The sequence below is a fragment of the Apostichopus japonicus genome, chromosome 1 (assembly GCF_037975245.1).
Source record: "Apostichopus japonicus isolate 1M-3 chromosome 1, ASM3797524v1, whole genome shotgun sequence".
In the NCBI taxonomy this organism is placed as follows: domain Eukaryota; kingdom Metazoa; phylum Echinodermata; class Holothuroidea; order Aspidochirotida; family Stichopodidae; genus Apostichopus; species Apostichopus japonicus.
In genome coordinates, this window is record NC_092561.1 from 15308886 (window position 1) to 15330015 (window position 21130).

Here is a 21130-nt window from a genome sequence, read left to right on the forward strand (position 1 = left end):
TAAGACACCAGTCACCAAGTTGGGACAATTTATTCACTATACTGTTCTGTCATGTCCTGCTTCAGAGCATTCATATTGTCAGTATGAGCAGTATGAATATCATGGTTCTATCAGATTAAGGTTAGGAACTGTTCATACTGTCAGTACGAGTGCTTTGAAGCATGATATGGGAGGACAGTATAGAGCAGTTTTAGCATTAAGAATCAGATCAAAGTTAGGAACTGTTCATACTGTCAATACGAGTGCAATGAAGCATGATATGGAAGGACAGTATACAGTGGTATATAGAATAGTACTAGCAATAGACTGGCTGCACTAGTTCATTAATGTTCCGAGGTCCTCATCTATAGCAATGGGCAACAATTAAATTATATTTACAAACTACTGCTGACATTTTACATTTTTGTGACAAATTTCAAAAGTCAAGGGTCTTCAAGCCATTTTCTTTTCAAAATCAAAATAGCTTGTGTTTGACTTGAATATATATATTCACTTAAGTGTTTTAAGTACTGATCAAGCATTACCATTACCATGAATATGCAAAGCACTTCAGGTGAGTTATCCCATGTGAACAACTGTAGTTACCATTTTGAAGTCTTACAGTTTGTTTTTATGTTATCGGTGTTAATGTGTGTTTGTTTATTGATAATTTGACAATTTTAGCCACTTCTTTGATACCTTGAAGTTAGAATTTACTTCCTTTAACCCTCATACTCTCGCATTTCATTGCTCCTTTAAAGCAGCCTGATGAATCATCATCCACCCGGTAATTGCGATCACAAGCTAGAAACGTAAGATCCACCTTCCCAATTGCTCAACAACCCCAGGTTAAGCTAGGTGTTTTCAGCAATATATAAAGTCTTATAAGGTAAAGGGCCCCTGAAATCAAAAGGGGTTGGCTGCTCTTGGATAAACTTCTCACTAGGCTCATGTTGACTTGACCTTTTCTTAGGCCTTCTTCACACTTGGAAACACAAGGGGAATCAGAATAGTGTTTTTCCTGATGAAGTAAAAAAGTTGACCCCAAGCGTGTCCACATTTGAGAACCGGTGTTGGATCAAGGTCGAACAAAAGAACATTTTGCACACGAGACAATTCTCAATGGTACTCAGCTAGTTATTTAGTAAACAGTCCCGCAGCCTTTAGACTCTCCTTGGTCTGTGTTTATGTGACCAGGGCAAGCTATCAGAAATCTCCTGTTGTAGGATCCTTCAGCCTTCACACATCTTGATCCCCAGCGCAGGGTCAGGATACTCACTAAAGTGAGATCATGATTGTGAAGAGGTGTGATCATGGGTACGATATCATTCACACTGCAAAGTTTAATCCCCCCCCCCCTCCTTGCAGTAACAGATCCTCCTTGTATTATTAAATGTGAACATGGCTTTTGTTTATAACTGTTCAGCGCCCCTGTCTGACATAGCAGTCACACTCACCTCGGCAAGCTCTACACTCTGCAGGGCCAGTTTCTCTTGAGTCACCTGAAATTCTCTCTAACATGGAAACAAAAATGAACCAAGGAAAAGCTGAAAACATATCTAGCAATGGATAATAAAGCTTCCTGCCATGAACTGAAATAAGCGTCACTGCAGTACATTTATACAGAATGACAGGACTGCAGTCAACTGCATAACTCATTACAGGATGATTTATGGCAGCAGTTAATTCTTGATATGTAATAGTCTAAGAAAATGAAAAAAATAAATGAGTGCTAGTCATGTTTCTACAGTTATTCTCGTTTTCAAGATTTTCACCTTAAAAATATGCTCTGGAATGCTCCTTTAAGGCTAATTGATGATGATGATCATTGATTAGATCGGATGGTGATGATAGTGATGATGATGGTGATGACAATGATGGTGGTGATGATGATGGTGATGGTGATAATGGTGGTGATGGTGGTGATAATGGTAGTGATGGTGGTGATAATGGTGGTGGGTATGTTGATGATGATGACAATGACGATGACGATGGTAGTGGTGATGATCATGATGGTTCCTTAGTGCAAACCTAAACATTGATATTAATCCTTATTTTTAATAAATTCTCAAAACTCAACCAAAGCATGTTCTCTGTAGGGTCAGGATACTCCCCTAAAGTGAGATCACGATTTGTGTGGGTGCGATCCTGAGTAGGCTAGCGTTCACACTAAGAATTTTGTTATCAACAACAGAGCACTCATGAATGGCATTGAGCACCATATTTGTCTGTGACAAATTTAGATCGTGAACATGTCATGTAAGGGCATAATCGTCCAATGGTTTTTCCACATTACGTATTTTGTTGCTTCTGAGGAACTGAACTAACGGTCTGTGAATTAGACTGTATAGCCCAGTCACTTTTTTAGATTGATGAACCTCAGCTGTATAAAGGATCACCTTTCAAAACTTAAAAGTGTTGTAGAAATACAACCTGAACTCATAGATGTGTTTCTTATTATAATGCTCGGCAAGTTATCAAAATTAAAATTTTGCCTAAAGTCATGCTTCAACCACAAATACGTATTTGAAACAAACTGTTTACAAAACTCAAATTCCATTGGTATTGGGAAGATATGTCAGAATGATGATTGGGGGCAAGGGTAGGGGGGTGGATCTCTTGATGCCATGACCAGAATTAATATGGTAATAAGTTACACTTCAACTGACCTCTAATTTATTCATTAGTTGTTGCATTTCATCAATTGTCGATTTCTTTTCATCAATGTCAGAATAGGCTTGTTCAATCTGAAACAAAAAACTTAAGAGTTTTTTTTTCCCCTTCACATATGGCCATAACTTTCACATAAATGACATATCACTGTCATACATTACATATCAAGGCTCCTTAGCCACACCTAAAATCAACACAGGGCTGTCACGTTGGCCTTATCTAATTCCTCAAAACTTTACAAGTTGTAATCTCTGACTGCAGTCCAGTAACAGTACCTTGAGCACATCACTTGTAGTAGATACTATCTTGTTTGTAATTATTGAAAAGTGATCGTTTGAAACAAATTTACAAGGTTGAAGTCAAACTGTGTAGAGCACCATAATTTTTTTTTATCTAAAGAGTGTTTGGAAAACGGCAAAACTGAACATGGAACTTTTAACTGGTCAATAGCCGAGCGTGTCGGGATGAATATGCATTCAGACTGGTTTTGCATGCTTGTTCGCAATTTCACACAATCATGCTACTTTGCCTCAGAGCTCTGTAGAAAGTACAGACCACGTACATTAGGACCGATACGACAGCGTACTCCGCTGAAATGCTGGAGATCCCATATAGCAAGAAACATCAGGAAGAAGTAAAAACATGCGATAATTTAAACCAATCTTCCATGAAAAAAAAAAAAGGAAACTTGGAACAGAAATATTGTAGTTATGGAAATATCGCACACAAAAACATTCCTCACAACGTACGTGTAATCCTACAGTTAGTACTCTTCCACATTGTTGAACACATATGTGACAAGTATCTGTACTTGATGTGGCTATTGTGATGTTCGTAAGTCAATGCAATAATGAAATATAATTCCATATAACATGACAATCTTCCCTGCCTATGGCAAATACCACCTGTTTTGGGCCAAACAGGGGTAGACTGAATATCTACCCAACTTGGTAACGCCAGCCATACGGAACACTTCTTTGCACAAATTCATGAATAAACACACAGTGTACTATTTCAGTGGTCAAGCCAAATTTGTCTTCACATACAAAAGTAGTGCTGGCCTTTAAAGCATTTGTGTTTACAATCAAATGGTGGCTGGTCAATTACTTAGGTGCGCTAAAGGATGGATCCTAATGGCAGTACTTGGGGTAGTTTGTGCTATCCAGTAACAAATTATTAATGCTCAAGTGCATTTGAGGAGGACGGTTTGTCTATAGGCAGGCTTGACCATCATGAAACAATACTGATAACAAAAGAATGTTATTCTGAATACATACCTCTTCCATCAGGTTCTTTACCCTCAATTGTAACACATCCCTCTCTTCAACCTTAATGGTAAACAAGCCAAGAAAATACAGAGAGTAATGGCAAGCTGGTATTAATAACCTCCAAAAGTTTGTCCAGTTAGTCAATAACAAATAAATTTCGGTTGGTACAACCAAATATATCCTGTGTAGGTTTTCCAAGTGACACTCAATTTTTAAAATAATTCTACTTGGTCAGACCTTTCTGCCATGATCTTGCTAGTAAATAAATATCCAACTTTCCAAACTATCAGCCAACATAGGTTACATTCCATCAACCCTATCTCAAGTTATGGGAAAGATATTAAGATGGGATTTTTCCACTTGCAGCGTGGAATACTAAGAATGAATGAGAACAGTGTTGCTTTCCTACTATACTCTGAATGCTCTAACTATATTCTACATTCTAGTGTTGCTTTCCTACTATACTCTGAATACTCTAACTATATTCTACATTCTAGTGTTGCTTCCCTTATATACACTGAATGCTCTAACTATATTCTACATTCTAGTGTTGCTTCCCTTATATACACTGAATGCTCTAACTATATTCTACATTCTAGTGTTGCTTCCCTTCTATACTCTGCATACTCTAAATATATTATACATTCTAGTGTTGCTTCGCTACTATAATCTGAATACTCTAACTATATTCTACATTCTAGTGTTGCGTCCCTACTATACTTTGAATATAATCTAACTATATTCTACATTCTAGTGTTGCTTCCCTACTATACTCTGAATACTCTAAGTATATATTCTACATTCAAATGTTGCTTCCCTACCATACTTTGAATACTCTAACTAGGCCTATATATTCTACATTCTAGTGTTGCTTCCCTACTATACTCTGAATACTTTAACTAAGCCTATATATTCTACATTCAAGTGTTGCTTCCCTACCATACTTTGAATACTCTAACTAGGCCTTTATATTCTTCATTCTACTGTTGCTTCCCTATCATACTTTGAACACATCCAAAACAGAATCACAAAAAAAAACGGCAACGCTTTCTGGGTTTTATCATTGTATGAAGCTATTTTTTGTGTAGGCTACATTTTGAGGTCGAAAGTCAAGCTCCACTGAATAACAAGTTGTTAAATTATTTACAGTTCTTTACTGTAAAGGAAGATAGTAACTCTTCATTCATTTTCTAGTTTTCCATTGAAGAAGATGTACAGTTTAGGCAATTAAATGGTTTGTGGCTCGATCAGAGATTGCTCATGTGTGGGCTTGATAGGGGAGAGCGATCAGGCAATTTCAAGTAATGGTACTCACGACAACTTGGTACTTTTGTTCTGTGTCCATGTTACTTATTTCCATGGTAGACATTGCATTTTGCAGTTCCTTGTTCTGCTCTCTGATAGATATGCTTCTGTGAGAGATAAGCTCTGAACTGAAAGATATTTAATAATAAAAAAGTATTTTGATGTTTAAAATGATGGATATTGATATTAAAAGACAGAAATCAAAACAAATAGGCAGGTGACACAGATAACAGTGACACAGTGACACAGATAATGGTGACACAGCTAACGGTGACACAGATAACAGTGATAACAGTTTGGACATAAGTTAATATGGTCTCAGATGTTGCAGTTTATGTACGAAGCCTTAATGTCTAGCTAGCTGATAGCTCTCACTGACAAAAATTTGGTGCCTACACCTCAAATAATCAAACACATTCACTGGTACGTGGTGAAAGAACATTATTAGCAGCGCCAAGGATATGACTCATATCATCTCCTCTAATATTTCATAATCTCTAATATCTCATGATTTTATAAAACAGTCAGAATCTCTCATATCTCTCAGATGTTACAAGTGAACTCCTCGATAATATCACGTACAATTTCACTTTCCAGTTACTCTCTCATAAGCTCATAATACATATATAGATATTAGGCCTACAAAGTGATTTCATTCGTGACTTGCCACGAAAATACCAAATTAGATCAATCTTCTTTCAGAAGCAGAATTAATAATCCAACCTTCTAAGTTTCTTCTGAACCGTGTCAAGTTCATTCAGAAGTTGCGAGTTGTTCTCCTCTGTACTCTCCATCTGGTTCTGGAGTTTGGAGTTCTGGTCGGAGAGCTTCTTAACTTGAAATTTGAAATATTCCAGCTCGTTAGTGAGGTCTGCTTCCCGACTGTGAATATTCAGTAACATCATATTTCATCATTTTCATCAGTATTTGTTTGCAGAAAGACAGTTATTATCAATGATCGTGGCAAAGATTGGAGAAAGGTTCTCAGTTAATTTATTTCTGTTCTAGTGCCATATTATTAGTTGGTTTATTATTGAAACTGTCGTGCTTGGATAGTATGAATAAATCAAATCTGTCCAATAAGCTACTTGGAAATGGAAGTCTGATAGGGCAACCAACAGCACTGGTCAGAGAACAAGAGCTTTTTTATAAATTACTTTTTATTTCTCTTAAAATCTTTTCCCTGCAACTTTCTGAATTGAATCCAACAAAACTGGGTTGTGATTCCGGTTTCATGAATATACTGTGGCTGCAGATTGCCACCTCCCCACCCCACCCCCACCCCCAGAAAGGAAGTAGATATCTAGGATTCTCACAAAGTTAGGGCTGGATTGGTAAGAGAACATTACCTTTAATCCTGTGTTCACTAACCAACAACAACAAAAAATTGTTGCTATTTTCAAATTGTTAGTAATTTTACTAAATACTAACTTGTTGTGATGTCCCTAATAATTAAAGTATACTAAATTGGTAAAATGTTGACTTCATCACGGAATGCTAGATCAGCTACTACCCTCCTTCCACCTCTACCACCCCACTCCCTCCCCCCCCCCCAAAAAAAAATCCTTAACTGTCCAACAAATGGGTAAACATACACAATTAAATCTCTCTGTCATCAACAGAGTTGGACAAACATGCTCTGAGCCTGGATGGCATACTAGGGGTGAAAATTTGACCAAATGTGACCAAACGTTGTTTCGATACATATAGTAGTGGACAACCTACAAACAAGATCGCCTCATTAAGCATTACTGCATTGTTCAATACAAACAATATATGTTCGGGTTTATTCTCACATTATTCCAATCAGCTGGTAAAGCACCCTTATCACTTGATGAAATTAAAAACTATATTTGCTTACCAAAGTCACACAAGGAATGATGAAATTAGACACAAAGTTTGCAAAAAAACAAAATAAAACCATTTTATTTGTGTGACAGAAGTTTCCATATTGGAACAGATATGGTCTGTAATGTCATTAGGATTAGGTACAAAATAAACCGGACCTCTTCGTTACTCACTGGTGATTACCAAATCAGGTGTGAACATTACATGGTTTGGTCAGTATATCAAGAAAAGTACAACCTAAATACAGAAATAAAGCCCTTGCTATTTAAAGGTTATCATTCATTGCCACCAAATTTGCTAAAACTATAAATAATGGTCACTAATGCTCATACTTCCAGTAAGTAAATTGAAAAACTTTTAGCACTCTTCAATAATCATGCTAACACTGTGTGCCAATACCACATGCTTACATAAAAAAACACCTGCTCCACTGTGCAGTATGGCTGTGAATACCATACACTTTGCAAACACATTTAAGTTTCTTAAACCAACTTGGTCAACGCAAGACGGTGCTCTTCAACTTTCAATTGAGCATTTCAAAGAAAAAAGTGTTGTAATGTAAATGACACTAACCTCTCTCTTCCAGTCACATCATTACTGCTTGTAGTGCTGTTTCCATAGCCGAAGATGGCATATTCGATTGGTGAAGGTAGTACTGAGGGAGATGTAGGAAAACTTCACATTACTTGATACCGGTAATATTTCAAACTTAAGTGTGCAATTTCACATTACTTGATACCGGTAATATTTCAAACTTAAGTGTGCAATTTCACATTACTAGATACCGGTAATATTTCAAACTTAAGTGTGCAATTACACATTACTAGATACCGGTAATATTTCAAACTTAAGTGTGGAACTTCACATTACTAGATACCGGTAATATTTCAAACTTAAGTGTGGAACTTCACATATACTAGATACCAGTAATATTTCAAACTTAAGGGTGCAATTTCACATTACTAGATACTGGTAATATTTCAAACTTAAGTGTGGAACTTCACATTACTAGATACCAGTAATATTTCAAACTTAAGTGTGCAACTTCACATTACCAGATACCGGTATTATTCAAACTTAAGCATGCAATTTCACATTAGATACCAGTAATATTTCAAACTTAAGTGTGGAACTTCACATTACTAGATACCGGTAATATTTCAAACTTAAGTGTGGAACTTCACATTACTAGATACCGGTAATATTTCAAACTTAAGTGTGCAACTTCACATTACCAGATACCGGTATTATTTCAAACTTAACTGTGGAACTTCACATGACTAGATACCGGTAATATTTCAAACTTAAGCTTGAAATTTCACATTACTAGATACCGGTAATATTTCAAACTTAAGTGTGGAACTTCACATTACTAGATACCGGTAATATTTCAAACTTTAGCTTGAAATTTCACATTACTAGATACCGGTAATATTTCAAACTTAAGTGTGCTTACAGTTCAAAGTCTTACAATGCCACCATTGTTAAACAAGAAATTCATGAACAACATTTCTCTACATTATATTAAATATCGTAAAAAAAAATCCATATTGAAGTTTATTTGAAATTGCAAATATATACTGGGTTATTACCTAGATAATTTGTTTAGATCTACAGGTAGAAAATTTAAAACTTAGTTAATACAAAAAACTTAACTAATACCCAACTTAAATTTTGCAGTTGAGGGAGTGAATATTTTCACACTATTAAAATAAATTTTCAGTTGAAAATTATGAGAATTAAAATTCACATACTGTGCTAACAATTTATATCACAACACTTCTATATCATGTAGTCCTGGAAGGCAGTTATTTGATACGATCGGTGGTGCGTTTTCAGCTGTCAAACACACTTCCATTGAGCTCCTTGGTATTTAAACTTTCTTGTATCAACCATTGGTAGGACATTGCCTTTATTCTTGTGTCAAATGGGTTGTGAACTTCTCTAGATTACTGGATAGCTTTGCCATATCCAACAATCATTTCCTTTTTTCGTAAACTTTTTTCATTTCAATTTGAATAACTTTCTATACCATTACTTAGTTAGCTGGGACTATATGGTTAGGCTAACAGTCTTTTAGCTATGACTCCCTCAATCAAGCACAGTGCAATGCACAAACTAAAGTATACATTCAAAACAGAGAATGGAAGAACTGAGTCAACACTATGTGCAGAAGCTGAAGGCTTCAGACATCACCATAGCAGTATTAGTTTACCATGCTAATCAGCCTCATATGCATGTGGGAGGAACCGAATAGCTTATTTATTTACAATTCATTGTCGGGTGGCTATCCAATATATAGTTCTAGCTCATTTTGGATTTTTCACAATTTGAAAAATCATTTCAGATTGGAAAGCCACAGATTTCTCATGGACGAGACACCTGGGCCGCCTTACTTTGGCCAGCCAGAAGTCAAACCTACGACCTCCCTGATCCTCAGTTTGATTGCTTCTAATGCTAAAGTCATTTCCACTCGACCAAAGCACAGGAATAATCACATGCTAACATTCATTGATATCAATTCAATAATATGAAATAATTTAGCAATAAATCTTACTCTATATGTCTGCAAGTAGCATAAAATGGACTTACACCTATTCAAGCATTATTTCATCATGCCATGGTTTTGACCAAGTTTTGAGATTTCAACAGACAGATATCAGATATCAGATATATCTCCTGTCACTGATCAATGCAGAAATGTCAGAATTTATGACTAAATTACCATTGTACTTACCCTGATCCTGGGGAAGAAGAGGTGGAACGTTGTAAGACTCATCCTCAGATGATGATAAATCTATTAATTTTCTAGTGAGAGAAATAATGTAAATTTATGTAATGATATTAACATGTACATTATTGCTCATAACTTTCTCCATCACTACACTATATAGGGGCAGTACTTTTGCAGCCAAATACAAAAATATGAACTTAGGATGTATGAAGCTGGAATACATGATCTTTGAGATGAAAGATTGGGGGGGGGGGTGATTTGTGGGAATGGGGTACAATTCCTCTAACCCCCTCCAACCCCTTGCCTCTCACACACATATACCTACAAGGATTATGTGATATTACTGCATGACAACCGGTAAGTCGCCTTAGATCAGTCGAATGAGTAACTTTGCCTTTAGCCAGTAATTATACATTTATGGAACAAACATTCCTTAGTAAAAAAATATAAAGAAGTTCAGAAATTTGACCAAGTTTGAAATGTCATCAATAGCTCCTATGATCATACATAAGGACTGCATGGGTAAGAGAGCTCCAGGTAAGTTACTCACTGGGGTTTGGTGTCTTGTATATTTTTTAGCCATTTGGCCATCACATTCTGATATGTGTGAAGATCAATGTGATCATACATAAGGGCTGCATAGGTATGAGAGCTCTCTGTAAGTTACTCACTGGGGTTTGGTTTCTTGTATATTTTTTATCCATTTGGCCATCGCACTCTGATATGTGTGTAGATCGATGGCTATGTCCATACTTGCTGGATCCAACATATTAGCCAGTTCATCAATTACGGGCGTCTACAAACATATGGAAAGGAAAAGAATAAACATGAGAATTTTACTGCCACTTAATTAGTCATACCTGAATCAAAAAGATGGTTTGTATTGGATGCTGGACTGGAAGGTACAGTAGGTAATGTGCTCTTGAATGTTAAACTTGACAAATGATACTACACAGACAGCAAATAAATCACAAACATCTAAATCACTATAAGAGGGGGAGGGAGGGGGAGGGGGAGGGGGAGGGAGGGGGAGGGAGGGGAGGGGAGGGGGAGGGAGGGGGAGGGGGAGGGAGGGGAGGGAGGGGGAGGGAGGGAGGGGGAGGGAGGGAGGGGGGAGAGGGGGAGGGAGGAGGAGTAGGGGAGGTTGAGTATCATCAAAGGTCTTGGTAATGTGTAAACTGAAACTGAAAACATCTTCTTGAGTTTCTTTATTGAAAATTGTTGGTGAGCTGTTTGACACTTAAATCTCATCAACAATGAAGACCTGTAGCTTTAATTGCAAAATTAATTTTCATATCAATTACACTTTAGTGAAAGAAAAAAAATGTTTGAAGTTGAATGCAATCTTTGCTTGTGGCTTATATTATGATGAAAGAAATGTCTGGGTAATAAAATGTTGAGAATCACATCAAACAAACTCAGTGGCTTTCATTTTCACATCAAAGCGGAAGGACTGAGCAATTGTGATCAAGTTTACTTCCAAAGTGCTCAAAGCTGCTAGAGCCTAGAGCTATGTACACATTTTAAGTGTATTTAAACAAGGCCATATTAAATTATTACTCTACATGTAGACAAACTTCTTTTATTTTATGTGAGAATTTCATCAATGAAGTAAACAGTGCACATTTTTCTGTTTCTTGATTTTTGTTTTAATACTGTTCATACATAGATGCATGGTTACCAATTAAGATGTATTTAGCTGCTTTAACATTTATGATATTTTTCTTGGCGCCTGTCAAGTATTTTTGTTTTCTTTCTCATCCTAATCTTACCTTTCATTATGTACTGTTTTTATTCTGATCTGTAATTGTTTGACTTTCTCACACGCCCTTCTGCCTTCTTATTCCTTCCTCATTCCTAATCATAATGTACTGCATGCTTCCTTATGAGTTAGCAATACAGTATATGCTAACATGTAGTCTGTGATATATATCACAGAATACATTGTATGAAAGGTGGGTAATGTGCTCTTAAGAATTTAACTTGATTAAATACTATGCCACAATAAAACTCTCAAGCATCTTTATAATTTATAAAAAGGGGCGTGGGGGGGAGGGGAAGGGGGTGAGCATCATGTAAGGTCTTGGTAATGATTCAACTTAAGTCATCTCATTGATTGGCTTTTTGTGAAAGTTTTGATGCTGTTTGACATCTCAGATCTCATAAACAATGTAGGTCAATAGTTGCAAGTGCTAAATTAATTTTCATATCAAATAAAGATTGAGTGAAAGACGAAAAAGTCTGAATTTGATTCTTGCTTGTGACTTATATATAATTATTATGTAAGAGATGTCTGGGCGATAAAATGTTGAGGATCACATCAAACAAACTCAGCAGCTTTCATTTTCACACTAAAGAATGCAGCGGAAGGACTGACAATGTTTACTTCCACAGTGCTCAAAGTGGCTAGAGCCTAGAGCTCTATCCACACAGCATGTTCAGTGTGCCAAAAAGGCTGTATTAAACATCCTCCTTCCATAATTTATGTCTCTCGCATATCCAAATCCAAATCTGAAAACTACTACCGTAACATAGAAGAATACACCAGAAACTATTCAAATCAAACTTACGCCATCCAGATGGGAAGATATCATGATCATCTTAACGTATTCGAGGAGTACGGATGGTGGCACTCTGCCAGTTTTGTGCTCATCACAAGAGAAGAAGATGGTGTCCAACAGATCCTCCTCTGTTATCAACCTTCCCAGGCTACTGCCTGATTGGTGGCGTCCTTTGGTCCGAGCTGAACAGATAGGATCCAAGAGATTCTTTTCGCCGTTTCCATCACAGCCGTCTTCTCCTATCAAATCATTTGTATTTGCTTTGTTACAAGAGTCACCGGTCAATTTTAAGTTTGCCTTTCCAAGGTTACCCGACAACCAATCGCTATCGCTACCATCGTGGGAGTTGTTGATTCCCGGTATAATTCCTTCACCTTCCACCAAACTTTCGTCGTCTTCACTTATACTGGGTAGCTGAGAATCGACGAGGAAAGTGGAATCCAACGATTTCTGCTTTATGAACGGCAACTTTTCCTTCTCTCGTTGCAGCCTTGGTATAGAACTCTTCTTCTTCGTCTTCGGCTGTGCCCGGTAATTTCCTTGCTCTGACTTCACACTTTTCATTCTATCTTGTTTGAGAAAACAAATATTTGTACAAAAATTCAAATAATCATCACGACACAGTGTGGAATTTCATCACTCGTTCTTCAAAGAATCTAAATTTGTGAATTTTAGGTAGCCAACTTGCAAAAATGCAGCCTGTTGCAATAGCATGGTGTAACTTTTCTCACCATCAAATACAGAAACAGTTCAAACAGACACCATGTAATTTCTTTGTTGCATTAATGTACCATAGAACCTGTAGTTTTTTAACATTACTGAGACAGCCAGCAACAGTACCGGTCAAACCACACCAAAACTTACTGATAGAATATGTACAGTACTGGGTCTACAGTGCACTTCATACACAAATCTGCAACTTAGGCAGTCATAGACCTATCAAACTGCTGTAAAAGGTCCCCAAGACTTAATTGCACTTGTTCGTATTTACTGTACATGCAACAATATATTCTTCCCTACATGCCTCCAATCAGCAGGCAAATATTTAATATTCGTCTAGGCATCAGAGACAATCAATTCGAATGACCAAAGTCAGCTATGGAATGGCTTACGTCTAATTGTACATATCAAATTCAGGTTGCATTGAAACTAGATACCCCCAAAATGATAAATATGGGGTCACCATCCATCAATTTGGAGAAAGTATCATGAATAAAAAATAGTGGCAGGCCCACAATTGACCTGTAGGGAGGTTTAATGGCCCGAAACTGGTGTTCCATTTACCCAACCTACACATCTCTCCTGCAATGTACATATGTTGGGCAAACAAATTAAATGTAACTAACAAGTAAGACCAGGTTGTATGATGGGCAACCAGAAACAATTCTCCATAATTTGATTTTAATCACAATGCACCATTTCATCATCACCTGAACAGAAACTCAATTTGATATTTCCAGATACAAAATTCCTCAGAAATTTATCCATGTTTCACTTCGGAATGATAGGCCTTTAATTCCAGATTAAGATGAATATGGGTGGTGACCACAAGTGGGTACAAGAAAGAACAGTGCTAAAATGTTATTGACTTTTATAGGATCATATATAGGTACAGGGCACAGGCACAGGAAAAATTACATTAAATACAGACAGGCAAGGGAGTAGTGACATCAATGTATGTAATCCCTGGCGGCATGTTTCATGAATGGTTTAGTTAATCTTTCATTTTTACTTTTAATGCAGATATAGTGAAGATTTTTTACCATTACATGTGGTTGAACAGTGCCTATTCTTGTTCTGTGATGTCTTTTTATTACTTCCTGATGAACAGATATGCTGTATATGCCATGAATTGTTGAGGTGTTCTTCCGACATTGATCAAGGTCTCTTCCTATAAAGACCTACTTGTGTGCATTTAATATTTACCTTAAAATATGACATCGCATTAAATAATATAAGAAGGAAAATTAACTATATACTCATTCTCTCACTCTTTCAATGAGACAGCTGTTTACATTTTACTTTCAAAACAAACTATTAGCATTTGTAAACAAACTTGAGCTACAATATGATCAAATTCCAATTGTTGATGCTGAGCATATGGGCTGATACACACAGGGCGAGGGTGGGTGAAATATTGAGCATCCAGCTAAAACATGCTGTACATATCATGGCTGTCTCATGCTTGGCAATGATTACAACAATTAATACACTTCAGACAATTTTAGCAACTGCACAGTACTTTAATATCATACAAGCATAGATCTGAAAAACATGGAACAACTTCAACTCCACTAAACAAGGAAGGATGCATCTCAGGATATTACAATTTACAATGTACTGGGTACACGTGCCTGAAATGGAGTACTATAAAAGATTTGATATGGCAGCAATGCTATGACTATGTCATTCACTTCTTATTAGTTTTGCCTTCCAATTGGTCACGTTAATCGAACTGACATTGGTTTGCTGTTTTTTAGAGTACAATATACAGTATGCATATAACCATTTGTGACATGTATTACAGACCCACACCAGCATAGATCTATATGGTAAGCACTAGACAATTAAGAAGTCCAATGTCCCACAATGTCCCACATAGTCCTTTGGAAATTTAAGTCAGACTGAAAATTAAGTCACAACTAAGTAATTCAGTTTTAGGATGTCTAGAAACTTCTGACTTGATCCTGACTTCACACTTGCTTCAGACTGGACTTTAAACTTACTCGAAAGAAATCATCACTATCAAGTATATATGGAGAAACAAGTCAACCTGTGTCATACACAATCAGCCCCATATTTGAAAATATTCTACTTTCAAGTTTAAAAATTACTATACCTCCTCCCAACAAGGTTCTAACTCTCCATATAATTCCAGAAATCTAGCAAGTTGTTTTTGCGGTAACCCTCGTATAAATGTCCCATTTTTTAGTAACATTTTACTGGGTAGGTTTAGCCAATTGCATCATAGGCCTAGTTAAATGTGACAAATATTCAACATACAGTATTTTGCGCTCTTGAATTTGCATGTTGCGAGTCATCATGCTGTAAAAGTTACACAACTAGTCTCAGTTGCCCATACTTTTGTAGATCAATCTATCTAGATCTAGGAATTCAGCTATCCTTCCAAATAGATCCACAACCTAAAGAACCCCCCACCCCTCCCCCACCCCCTCTCTCTCTTGTAGCTCATCTTCATTCCACCTTTAAATGTTTTAAGATAACATATTGAGAGGTTCAAAGAAAGAAACTGCAGGTGATGCCTTTAATTTCAGAGTTTTACCATACAGTATATTACCACCTCTAGTTGAAAAGAGGATTATGTGGCCACCAGGCACCTTAGTCAAAGAAAGGCCACTATGGTAAGTCACAAAGTGAGTTACTGTCCTCGAAGCCACAGTGACCTTTAAAACAGAAGTGCAACTAGAATCAACAATATGATGGCTAAGACGTCATGTTATTTGCACGTTTTCTGAAATAAATGGCCGTATTAAACAAACATGGTAAATTGATAATTATTCATAAGTGATTCTTGTTATTGTTCTGGAAGAACCAAAGTAACTCTGGACAATAAACGAGGTTTTTGCAATTTTCTTTTGTTCTTCTTATGTTACTGTTCAGACAATACAGAAAAGTTTGTTTCTCACAAATTTAATCTGATGTAGGCTTTTAACACTTAACACTTGGTAAACTTACCTTCTTAGAATCCAGAGGATTATTGAAAGAAGACTATTTTCAGCTTCATCTAGCTTTCCAGAGTCAAAACTTCTTAATGCCACTAGAATTCAAGTTGGTCGAGACAAGTTAACTGACAGGCTGAAACACTGCTGGAAAGAGTAAAGAATGTAAGGCAGTGGAACTGGATGGGTATCAAATTATTATTATCTATAAATGCCACATGAATTAACTTTGGTTGAACAAGTTAAAAACTGATGAGTTGAAAACACTGATGGAAGAGGTAAGAACAAGAAGATAAAGCGATCGATTCTAAGGTACAGTCACCGTAGACCTACAGAAGTAAGCGTGAGAAAAATACCAGATGTGTTCATTTGAAGCAGGCAGTTGAACCTTGTCCTCATCTGATACTCTGACTAATGAAGAATAGCAACTGCACATAGTTTATCACTTCACACAAATTTTATTTGGAACTAAATTATAGCCAAATTATAAAGCTTCAGGGGTGTGATGTTAATTTTTGAAAACAACCGTCTACATGATGTACAGTATATGATCATTTCTAATGCAAAACACTATCTCCTTGAAGGTAATGTGTAACTTGTTGAAAAAAAAAGAAAACCAAATTCCAGATGTAAATCTTTTTCTGAATAAACCAGCAAGATTGAAAGTACTGAAGTGTTGACAATAAAAGTACTCAGTTGACTGGGCCCTATATTTAAAATCATATAATATCACTGAAGATGCAGTTTTCATTATTCAACACCCCTGATTTTATCATGCAGATCTAGGTTTCCTTGTACAGTCTTTTGCTTTCATGGGGGTTTCCACATCATCATAATCTTGAGTTGTGTCAGGCCATGAGCACAGGGTCGATTAAGTTGCCGGATGTGGAGAAGGGGGGGGGGGGTGATTGCACTATGCCTAGAGGTCAGGATAGATAGATGAGGGCTTTGTATGCTTATGTGTGTCATAAAATTTATCAAGGTCTGACCTGGAACTTGATAATCCTTGTTTCAAATTCAACCTTCAGTGATGAATAATTCTCCTTAAAAGAATACATGGAAGAAAATTGCTAGCCTGGATCACTTAAAAATATTTAGTTGGTGTGGTATTTAAAGAAAATGCGGTTCAGTTCTTTAAAGTCATAAATTAAAGGTTTGAAAATATGAAACACTCTTAAGGTCAGATCAAATATACAGTAATTTAGAATAAATAAAGTCCTAGACCATTTAAAATCTCAAACATGTTTCAGGTCAATTGCAATAAACCATTCATTGTTAAATTTAGGCCTAACACACTGACTCAGGGGGAATGAAATGATTCCAGCTAAAACTTAAAAGTGGTTTAGCATCTTCTGAAGGTTGGTCTTGAGGTTATACTTATTTTGCCAATGGCATGAAATTATATTTCCAAATGAAAATATGCAAAATTTCTAGCTAACCAAAAAGCATACTGTACTTAAGCTATCCTAGTTCCTATATAATTTATAAACTTGTGAAATGTTAGACAAAACACATTGGGTTGTTTATTAAACCACTTGTCTAGTACTTGCCTAGGCCTAAAATTAGTAACTGTTTGCTAAATAGAATCCTGGTGACAACTGGCGAGTCCTAGTCTAAGGTTTTTGCATAATGTTTGCACAAACTTTACTTAGGCCCAGTTCTACTGCCACTGGTTATGCCTTGCCTTATTTCATACTACTAGCCTAAGACTAACAATTAGACCGGAATATGTATCACAGCTCAAGTTAAACGGACTTAAGTTAGACTACGCATGTATGTAAGAATTGTGAGAAATTAACAGTGTGGCCTAACTGTAACTGTAGGATGGTGACTTCGAAGTTCGGCCACTTAAGACTTAAAACACCCCAAAACTAAATCTTCTGGTGTAAATCATTTGAAAATATACTTCATATGGTGGGAGAATTTTGTTATAGTACGATACACGGCCAAACTTTCTTTCCTGCAAACTGTTTTTACGTTGTTTTCCAAGAAGATTCTTCGTGATTGTGGAACTGGTATTTCTTGCTAGAGTATTGCGAAGTTCGGACGCGCAACCCACAGTGTGGCGATGGTGATAAAATTGGGGGCGCAGTTGCTTTTTCAGTAATTATAACAGACTTCATAGATCTTCGTCATTTTATTGACAAATATGTAAGTAATTTCTTGCACACGGGTCATTTTGGAGAGAAAATAACTGTAGCTTCGTACTTTTTGGTGAAATTTTACTCTTCCTGTAGATTTTCATGGTGAAATCGTGTATTTCTTAAGGGTGGCCGATCTTCGCAGTATGGCGAACTTCGCAATACTGACTATACTGTATGGCTAGGCTTCAATTCAATTCTGGTGAACTACCCGCTTCGGGTCTTAGCCTAGGTCACTAAGGCCTGGCCTAGCTCGAGTCAAGACAGTTTCAATTAGCATAGGCCTAGGCCTATATCAGAAAGCCTTCACTCTGCATGATGATACACGTTCCAATCCTACTGTTGCAGATGATTTCATTTAATGCAACATTCACCTTTTCGATAACTGAAGTCCCAGTAGAAGCTACGATAAGCCTCGTGAAATCACCAGCACGATTCTGCTTTGGGAAACTCAACTTTAATTTGTGTGAGTTCGCTATCAGTGTTAAACAGATAGATTAATGGCGTTCACTAATTTGTTATGGTGCGAAAGTACAACATCGCATGCAATAACATAAAAATATTCGTACTAGCCTGAACAAGCAAACCATCCCAGCATGTATATGAAGTTATGCAATAACTAAACTTAGGTACGGTGTAATGTTAGCCACCACTTTGTACACATTGATGACGTCAGATTTTTCGTACACTTTTTACGCGCTACATTGTTAGAATTACACGAGAGTTAGTGAAAGAGCCTGGGTGGTAAGGAAACAGTAGTGGAACCAGGAGTTTTTAGAAGGATGACTACGGGGCCCAGCTGGGATATTTCCAAGTAGGTGGTTTTGGAGAAAAACTATCATTAAATTTAAAAATATATATAGATGTCAATTGGTGCATTCTGAGGCATATTTATACCACAAAATTTTCTATACACCACTCATTAGATCCGTCTGGGAAATGTGTAATAGAGTGACATTCACGAAGGAACGCACTCCACGCGTTATCCAAATGACGTGGGGAGGGAGAAGCAGGAACGCTATAGGAGGGATAATTGATCGGGAGAGGAGGGAGGACGGGGAATGGGGAGGAAGCCATGGTTAGAATTGTCATTATAGTGACGTGGTGAGATAACATCGAAATGAAAACTAAGTTAAGATGACAGCTCTACTGCTAGGATGATGAGGTCGATGAGGCATGTTATGACTTGATGTACTCACAGCTAGATTGCTTCTTGATAAAGCACTAATGCAGCAGTACAAGCGCCACAATCCCACTCACCGAGGAGTCGGGCAGAAGATGGGCTTCCGATCTATGGTGTGGGCGTGCTTGTTCCCATAGGTCTGTCATTGGGCCGGGTGATTAGAATATCAAAAGCAATCTAGTGTGCAAAAAATTCATATCCTTCTTGTAGTAACAGATGCCCTAATCCGCCAGATCAAACTCAGACGTACACCAAGACCAGTAGCTTGTCACAAACATACAGACGAGCTACCCTGGTGCTAGTTAAATGATATCATTTGGGATCAAGTGTCTTATTTCCGCGGTTGGATTGTTCCATTTATATTTTAGGGGTATCTACAGAAATAAACTTGTTTGTCGATCTCAAATTATTTGAGAACGGTACTTCGCATCCCTCACATATTTAATTAATTTCCTTATTTCCGAATATTTCATTCAAATGTCTTGGACTTGAGGGTTACGATTTTTCTTTTATTACTTCATGTATGTGCCATTATATATCCATTGCGTTTTGAACGATGATCTGCAGGGGCCACTATACACTACATGGTCATTCCCACAACTCCCACCTTTATTTACCAATTATTTCCACATTGGTGATTTTACGCCGGCGTCCGCGATTGCCGTTACGTACACTACCAAGGAACATTATTAGCTACTTCTGACTAGAAATCGGTACATTCCCTTCCCAACATCTGCAGTAACGTGTTACGTGCTGAATTACGACATATGGCTGTGGATCGTGAAGCCAAACGAGCGCGTAACGAACTCTTAAAATTAGAGGGCGTGTTTCCAAAATTGTAACAGTTGACGCACTTTAGCTACAGGCTCAAATATTTTGGGTGATATACCAGTTACAGTGCATAAACGTCTGAAAATATGTTTGAAATCCAAGTCCTATTTTTCTTTTCCTTTGTATCGGGGCAGCTGTGCTCTCAAAATAGCGAGCTGTTAGCGAACATCTTGATACGCCTACGGTGTTTCGAATTGCTTATTTACGTGGCTACACGTATTGGCAGTTTAATATACATACCTTATCATGTTACAGCCCAATAGTTTAACGTAAATATTATGATTATCATATATCACTAAACCTAATCAATGAGGACAATGCTTGCATAGAGAAATGTAGGGACCTTGGAAACAATCGCTTGATTAGGGTATAATGTTATTCAGTGTGCCTGCTTCCATATATCTTTCAGACACTGCAAAACTTGTTTGAAGTAAGGTGACCATATTGTTCCAGGACATCCTGGGACATTATTTTGATGTTGATTCCACATCATGTTCTTGGTCACAGAGGTCAGTTCTCTCTCAATGAATGCCTGTAGAGCCAAACTATGACATATTCAATGTTAAATATAGTGTTTGTTCCAACTTGTTAATCATGCATGTATGTTCAGTTCATGTTACAAACCTAATCATTTGAAAATGGTCAACAAATGTAAACAAAGTGACATTAAAAGTCAAAACAATATTATAATTGGCAATATTATTATTTATTGTTGTGCAGTAATTCATTTGTTCAAATTCGTGCAGTATGCAAACTTTCAAGTCCATACCAATTTCCATTTATGAATGATTTCCACGTTGGCCAATTCTTAATAATTTTATACAGTTTCATGAATTGTATTAGTTTCACTTTAAACGTTAATTAAATGCCATAAAATTCCAGTTTTCGCAGTAGATGCATAGTAACTTGATACATGATAATCATATG

General features: G+C 36.9%; 1 protein-coding gene across 11 annotated transcripts in view; it reads right to left on the reverse strand.

Moving 5' to 3' along the window:
* Positions 1-18706, reverse strand: part of LOC139968840 (uncharacterized) — a 105010-nt gene extending 86304 nt beyond the window's left edge. For 5 of the 11 annotated variants that reach the window (XM_071973433.1, XM_071973411.1, XM_071973393.1 and 2 more), the window contains exons 1-11: positions 18564-18705; positions 16065-16192; positions 12378-12937; positions 10479-10603; positions 9811-9881; positions 7647-7728; positions 5949-6107; positions 5236-5353; positions 3930-3980; positions 2649-2726; positions 1437-1493 (exon numbers count right to left, since the gene is read on the reverse strand). In XM_071973433.1, the coding sequence (XP_071829534.1) occupies positions 1437-1493; positions 2649-2726; positions 3930-3980; positions 5236-5353; positions 5949-6107; positions 7647-7728; positions 9811-9881; positions 10479-10603; positions 12378-12932 (1296 nt within the window). In that variant the 5' untranslated portion in view covers positions 12933-12937; positions 16065-16192; positions 18564-18705. Of the gene's footprint in view, positions 1-1436; positions 1494-2648; positions 2727-3929; positions 3981-5235; positions 5354-5948; positions 6108-7646; positions 7729-9810; positions 9882-10357; positions 10414-10478; positions 10604-12377; positions 12938-16064; positions 16196-18563 lie in introns of those variants that run through there. The other 6 variants (XM_071973423.1, XM_071973385.1, XM_071973343.1 and 3 more) reach the window with 4 other exon arrangements.
* Between the last annotated feature and the right edge of the window lie 2424 nt (positions 18707-21130).